The following is a 7,483-nucleotide window of genomic DNA, read 5'->3' as shown; positions in this document are numbered from 1 at the left end:
GTGCTAAAGCTTATAAGAAGACGTTAATATTTTTTATCATTTTTTTCAAATCATGGAAGGAAAAGATCCCATGTATTGATTGCGGAACATTTAATATTTCTTAATTATTTGATTTGAAAAGTAACCATGAAAACAAACTTATTTTCAGCTTGAAAATTCGAACATGGTACTTACCTTTAAGGTGGGTATTAAGTTCGAGTTTAGCCGCTAAAAACGTCTTTTTTTCACGATTACTTTTCTTTAATAATCCATTTTAAGGAATACAAACTTTGTGAAAATTCATTTGGGCTTTTCCCCATCAAGTTATAATAAAATTTTCACAAAGTTTGTATTCCTTAAAATGGGTTATTAAAGAAAAGTAATCGTGAAAAAATGACGTTTTTAGCGGCTAAACTCGAACTTAATACCCATGAAAGAAACATGTCTATGGTACCATAGTTGCGTAGTATAAACGCTCCTTCAAATATAGCTATACTAAAAAATACAACGCTGCCCTTTTGTTACATATGTCAAAGATAATCATTTCACAACAGAAGCATTCGAGAGAGTCATGTCAGAAAATCGTGTTTTATATTTGTGGGAAGTGAAAATCGTAGAAATTATATTTTAGATGTGTTATTAAACAAATTATACAAAATATAGTGCAACAGTTGAATGCGCTGAGTAAGGCGCAAATAGTAAAATTTATTGAAAATTACTTTAATATTATAAATAAAGTGGTGAATTGTAATTTAAAGCACAGACCATTACTACGTCATTTATCGGCGGTCGACAACGATTTCGAGAAAACCAATAGCGACTACGTTCTGACAGTATTCGAGTTTTTGTGTTCTTATCATTAATTCAGTTGTTAAATTATAAAACGTTTATAATTTTTTCTTAAGAAAATCTGTACAAGTTACCCGTATATATTAAAAATAGAACATCGTTGTTGGACTGTACACTATTTGAGATACCTGTTGGAAGATGTCCTTTATAAAATTGTTTGAAGAATTTGTACAAAAAAAAGAATGCGAACCCATTCGCACAAATATAGTTAACGAGGAGGTTGAGGAAGAAGACGACGATGGAGGTGTAAGTTAATGAATTTATTTTAAATTAGAATAAGAAAAGAATAAATGCATTGAAGGGGGAAAAATATAAATGAATGTAGCACGCCGTTTGACATATGTTTGTTTATTCGGTGGAGAGAGAATAGGAAAGAGAGTATTTTTCATGAGCTAAGTAATGCAAAGTTGTATTTACATAATTTCTACACAATCTGGCAACACCAGTCTATGACGCTTCTTTTCCCAAAGAGAAACAGAAATGTTGAGTGAAAATAGTTGCAGTACATAATTGGAAAATAACAAATTTTGCAAGAATTTATATTAAAATTACGAAATAAATCAAGCAATTTTGGAAATTGTGTATAGTCTTTGGCATAGGCTTTTATAAAGACAAGACTGCAGGAGTAATATTCTACTCCACCACCTTAGTCTCTTCTATTAGAAAATTTTCAACTAGATCCTGCTGGCAGCTCCCGTGAATTGTATAAATAAAGCATTGTACATAACTTTGAATATTACTACTGTGATATGACATACAAAAAATGCAGTCCACCTTAGACAGTATTGAGAAAAAATTAGAGATTTTAAAGTCCATCACACCGCCAAAGATAGCCATAACTAAAAACACTTTCCTGACACCCATAGACAAACCACAATTACAACACAAGCAACAACAACAACAACATAGAAAACAGCAGCCACATTTATATACAACTCTAACCGCAAAGCGGATAACAACCGAAACCAGTGAAAGTAGTTCGTCCTTAGGCACTACATCTCCCGTACTAGTAAAGGCTAAAGAGCTTGGCGAGGTAGCTCTGAAAGATTTAAAAAATATAATAAACCCCTTACGAAAAACAGCATCATCTACGATTAGAACGTCGACGGCAGTGTCTGGTTCATCATCAGTGCAAGGAGAGGGTTTGGATTATAATAATATGGCTATTGTTGCTGCTAAAAGACCACATTTAACTATTGTGGCCACCAAAACGGTTGTTGATACCACATCTACTACTTCACCAGCTTCATCGTCGGAGATAGTCGTGACTACTGGGACAACATATCATAGTGTAAAGTTTCTAGTTTTTTAAGGCAATGTAGATAGATACTCACTGACTACGTATTATGCCCAAAGCTATAGTACCGTAAAATCTCCTAAACTTGAACACAATTCTCGTGTGAAGTTTGATATATTATAAAATTAAAATCGGGGCTTTCTTTTTTGGCTCAACGAAACTGTTTTTTTTTCTATTTCCGGTGTAGTTTGGAGTCTACATCGATCGGGGTCTACAACCTGGCCTTTTAATGTCGAAGACATTGCCATAATCAATCAAAAAAAATAAATAAACCTCTCATAAGTAGAACCCTCCAAAATATGAACAAAATTAAGCAGCTGTGGGTATTCACTTCTGAGAGGTTCCACGGTGCACTGCATTAAAGCACATTCGCGCTATACGGAAACGGCCTTTGTACCGTCCGCATTTTTTTTGGATATTTGGAATCCTGTTGAACCTATTCAAATATACTTTGTGTATATAGCATTTTTTAAGTAGGCCATGACATTTTCATACATTTTCGAATTCGATCTAATATTCCATGTAAAGAGATAGAGTAGCATTTGAATTTTATGTAGAACATTTAGAAGCCCTCTTAAAATTTTGCAACTAATTTCACAATTTACATTTTCTAGAGCACTACAGCGACAGCGGAGACTTCGACCGAAAGTGGAAAAATGGAGCATAGCTATCAACGCGATACCACCCATACAAAACCATTGGCATTTGATAATATAACCAATGGTTTACAACCAGCTCGAAATATATTGGTACGCCGACCGCCACAATGTCCTTCCTGTCATACCCATCCACTAGATGAACAAGATCTAAATGATATCAATCAAGCCCCTATACCCTCTTACAATGAAATTGTAGCCAAGGAGGCCATGAATGAATGTGCTCGTATAGCGAAATATGTAAAAAATAACAATGCCGATGACGAAGATTGGGAAATGAAAATTAACCAGTAAGTTTTTATTATAAAAGAAGAAGAAAATGAAATGCCACCTACATAAATAATTTACAAATATTTCTTTAGGATCGGATGGTCTAACATGCAAAAGAATTTGTTTGCCAAGGTGGTTCGTATTCTGGACAATGATCAGCTAGGTAGATTGGCTAATTGTGGACGTCCCAACGAAGCAATGCAGCGACGAGTGGTTGTTGATAAATCTGCTTCACGCATGCGTAAAGCCTTGGCTTCTGTGGCCTGGGAATCTCGTTTAACACAATGGCTGCATGGATTACTTATGGATTGCTTGCCTGCAACCTATATGGCTTCCTATTTGGATATTTTGCAAACATTAAAATCGAAATTACCCACACTTATGGATAAAATGCTATTCGGGAGGCCATTAAATATCAGTCAAGAGCTTTTAGCACCGGTATTAAAGAGGAAATGGGAACCTCAAATTGCCACTAAATCTCGAAAATTACCACAAAATGCTGTTATTGTAGCCTTACCCTCAATGCCTACTGGGGGACCGGTACCTAATCGTTTGCAGAAATGGTATCAACATTTGGCCACAATAACACAAATAGTCCAGGTTACATTACCCATGACAAGTAAGTTTAGGTAATTAAGCGAAAGACATGCTTGATGCCAATTTTCTTATTATAATTTTAGGTGGCCATATTTCACGTCAACCCTTGGAACAAGTTGCCGAACAAATTGTTTCTTTGACTCGTGTTAAAATTCATGAATTACGCAATGAGAATTCTCAACGTAGCATTATTCTAATTGGTTTCAATGCAGGAGCTTCATTAGCTCTACAAGTAGCCATGTCTGAGAATGTTACATGTGTTGTGTGCATGGGTTTTGCCTACAATACATACAATGGAATTCGTGGAACACCCGATGATCGAATTTTGGATATTAAAATACCGATACTTTTTGTTATTGGTCAAAATTCTGCAAGATCAAGGTAAGAAGAAATTTTTGTACTTTTTGACTATTATTGTCGAAATATTAAAAATGAATTCAAATTGTTTTCTTTCAGTCCTGAGGAAATCGAATGTTTACGAGAAAAAATGCAATCAGAATCATCTTTGGTCGTTGTTGGCAGTGCCGATGATGTCTTGAGAGTACCTAAATCAAGACGAAAGGTTGAGAACGTAACCCAATCAATGGTGGATACCATGGTGGTTGATGAAGTTTATGACTTTCTTAAAAGGGTACTGACCAATCCTCCTGGTCCACGTATACCTACGGCAATAAATAGCAATATTTACAATAAAATAAGTAAATTCTCAACTGGTGAAAAGGCTACTCCAGGACCACAGCGTAAACGTAAACAAGATGCCTCAGATGCAGATGGGACACCAGCAAAAACAAAACATTTCGGTAAGTTGGAAGTAATGAATCCGTTAACTAAAGGATTTAACTTTAAATTAATGAACGTGTGTTGTTTTTACAAGAACATAAGAAATCTAAGCAAGAATCAAAACAATTCAAGAAACCCAAAATTCAAGATCCTTTTCAAGTCAAAAGAAAGGGTAACATATTTTTCTGTTATATTAATTATTACTCAAAAATTTTAAGGATATTCAATACAAGAAGTTTTATCTATTATTTTAATTTTTAAAGTTGGAAGACCACGCACACGACCATTGCCAAATGCCGTTGGAACTCCCACTGGAAAGCTTTCACAAATTCATACATCAACACCAGTTATCATTGGCAAAGTTCAAGGAAAGACCAAGATAACGGGAACAAAAGCTAACGATGAGCTAAGTTTGGCTATGCAATCCATCATGTCCGATGTCAATGATCCTGATTCAAGTTTGAACACTAGCAATACCAGCAATGACTCGGGTTCTCAAAAAATCATATCTAACTTTGAATTGGTGGCCCAATCTGGCAAGACAACACCAATGAAGACCACCCTAATGAGTGCTCCGCAAAAGCAATTGATTATTGGTGGTTCATCGTCAGGAGTTGGAACAAAAATCAAAATGATTCCTTCCAATCAGTTTGTACAATTGAAGCCAACCACATTGCAATCCCAGTCAAAAATTTATACCATCAAACCAGGTTCAATAATAGGTCAAAATCAAAGCGATATGTTGGGTAGGCCTAGAATTGGAAGTATTGTTACAACGAGTCCCAATAGCACAAGTGGTCAACATATCTTCACGCTTAAGACACCAAATGGTCAGACTACACAATTTGCCACTGCTGTGGGTAGTAATCAGCCGAAATATACGGTGATTAAAAATGCCACAGGCAATACTACACTGCAATTGTCGGCTACAGCAAAAACTCTACATCCCATTGCCTCCACATCGTCAGGTACAAAACCTGCATCATCATCTGGCAATTTGGATCTGTCCAACATTATTGATATGCCTATAATATTTGCCGATAGTGAGGGTAACATTTCCGAAGGAATGGATGCAAATAAGACGACTAATGTGGCCAGCACTTCATCGACAAACAAACCAGGTAAGTTTTTGCAATATTTAGACCCACTATATATTTACATTTAATTTAAAAATTTTCCACACTCTTTTCCGTTGTAGGTTCATCAGGCGTGGGACAATTAATTATAAGCCAGAAAATCATTAAGGAAGCAAATTCCCCATCCACAATTACCAGTGGTGCAAGTAGTGGGTCATATGTTATAAATAAACCCGGTACTATTGTTCAATCACAAGCCTTTGGTAATAAACCCAATAAGGTTGTTTTCATCAATCGCAATTCAATGAAACCCTGTCCCAGTATCATATCTCGAACTAATATAACACAGCAGATGCCAAAATATACCAAAGTTGTGGTGACCAACTCAAAGGCACCTACAGGAGCTACCATTGTTCCAAGGGCAATCACCACTAGTTCGACATCATCGCCACAGACTACATCTGTAAAGAAAATCAATATACAATCACTGAGTTCAACTTCATCTTCATCAAGCTCGCCATCATCTACACCAACACGATCACCGGCGGGTATACTCAATGTGCAGACAAAGAATTTGCCCCAAATTCAAATTATCAACAATCCAAATGCCACACTTATATCAACGGACAAACCACAAATTCGCAATATTGTTGTCAAACCAGGTGGCCTCAAACAATTGCCCACACATTTGACAAGCCATTTATTGAATCGAAATCTCACCGTACGCAAATTGGTTAACTTAGTGCCGGCTACTAAGTCTTCTACTGCGGCGATAGGAACTGGAAATGTTGCTGTCACAACATCACCAACCTCAGATGCAGTGAATGCCAGTGATTCCTCACCCACAGCTACCATACAAACTTCACCGAAAATTATAACTTTAAATCCGCTCAATCGCTCAACCACATCTATAGCCCCCACTTCCTCAACATCCACAGCAACTACTAAAAGTGACTAAAACAAAAGAGATAATCGTAGATTTAAGCTTGTATAACCATGGCAAAAATATAATTTTTTCATGTTGGTCAATTTTAACCTAATAATATTTTCTTTGCAAAAGATCAATTCAAATTATGAAATGAAATTCATATGGGACATTTTGTTTTTTAAAATGTAGTTTCCAAGATCTAACATTTGATAATTATGTATATGCCAATATCAAATGTCCATACATTTAAGTTAAGTTTCAGATCCACTGTAACTTTTCATTTAACTTAGTTTGTAGAAATGGAAAAAAACAGATATGATGAAATAAAAAGAACCCTATTTTTGAGTACAATTCTTCGAATTTTTATTTAATTTATGGGATTGTTTTACAGGTTTGATGAAAAAGGTTATTTACTGAATTTGATAGAAAATATATAGCCCGAGCAGAATTTTAGGGCTCATATCTGAATACAATTGGATTTCAAAAATTAGACACATTCCGTGTAAAAATTGGAGGATCTAATTTGATATGACCTATCTGACCAGATTCAAAAACTGGCTATGTCGGATTACATCTAATTTTTATGGAAATGGATCTGATTATGATCTCAAAAATGTTCATATGTGACGGTATCCTGCACCATATTCCTTGATATCTGCTCCTTGGTTTTTTATTCAAGCTTAAGATCTTTTTTTGTTATGTATTAGATTTCTTTATTGTTCAATATTTCGCAATTGCTTGTATTGCCTCATCGGGTAATTAAATTTCAATTAAGGTAGTTTATATTGAAAATCTATTGAAAAAATCTTTCAAAATGATTACAGTTTTTTCTATGAAATATATATCATCAGGTATTAGGAGAACAGAAATTACAGCAGCAATAGTAATGTACCAACATAGAATATAATCATCTACAAATCAGATACAGAAAACATTGCTCACATATACAGACATATCATAACAGAGAACACAAGAGAGAGAGAGAGAGAGAGAGAGAGAGAGAGAGAGAGAGAGAGAGAGAGATCAGTGCAATACTAGTAGCAGAAGAGCA

At 35.3% G+C, this 7,483-nt stretch overlaps 1 protein-coding gene across 2 annotated transcripts; it reads left to right on the top strand.

Moving 5' to 3' along the window:
- The first annotated feature begins 535 nt into the window (after positions 1–535).
- Rcd1 (Reduction in Cnn dots 1) lies at positions 536–6,783 on the top strand. 2 transcript variants are annotated; one of them, XM_075309884.1, is made up of 7 exons: positions 536–1,074; positions 2,740–3,071; positions 3,144–3,670; positions 3,732–4,029; positions 4,105–4,448; positions 4,692–5,549; positions 5,627–6,783. In XM_075309884.1, the coding sequence occupies exons 1-7, from the start codon at positions 967–969 to the stop codon at positions 6,460–6,462; spliced, it is 3,303 nt and encodes a 1,100-aa protein (XP_075165999.1). In that variant the 5' UTR covers positions 536–966; the 3' UTR covers positions 6,463–6,783. The 2 variants fall into 2 exon arrangements, with proteins under 2 accessions (XP_075165999.1, XP_075165998.1); XM_075309883.1 differs by lacking the exon at positions 536–1,074 and adding an exon at positions 1,306–2,119.
- The last annotated feature ends 700 nt before the right edge of the window (positions 6,784–7,483 follow it).

Source organism: Haematobia irritans, chromosome 5, assembly GCF_050003625.1.
Source record: "Haematobia irritans isolate KBUSLIRL chromosome 5, ASM5000362v1, whole genome shotgun sequence".
In the NCBI taxonomy this organism is placed as follows: domain Eukaryota; kingdom Metazoa; phylum Arthropoda; class Insecta; order Diptera; family Muscidae; genus Haematobia; species Haematobia irritans.
The sequence above is the reverse complement of the archived record's forward strand: the minus strand, read 5'-3'. Positions and strand labels throughout refer to the sequence as shown.

What these genes read in the sequence shown, in the direction of transcription:
- Rcd1 (XM_075309883.1), top strand. Translation starts at nt 1,592, where the DNA reads ATGCAGTCCACCTTAGACAGTATTGAGAAAAAATTAGAGATTTTAAAG. An exon ending in GGTTACATTACCCATGACAA is followed by an intron (nt 3,671 to 3,731) that starts GTAAGTTTAGGT and finishes TTATAATTTTAG; the next exon opens with GTGGCCATATTTCACGTCAA. An exon ending in CAAAATTCTGCAAGATCAAG is followed by an intron (nt 4,030 to 4,104) that starts GTAAGAAGAAAT and finishes GTTTTCTTTCAG; the next exon opens with TCCTGAGGAAATCGAATGTT.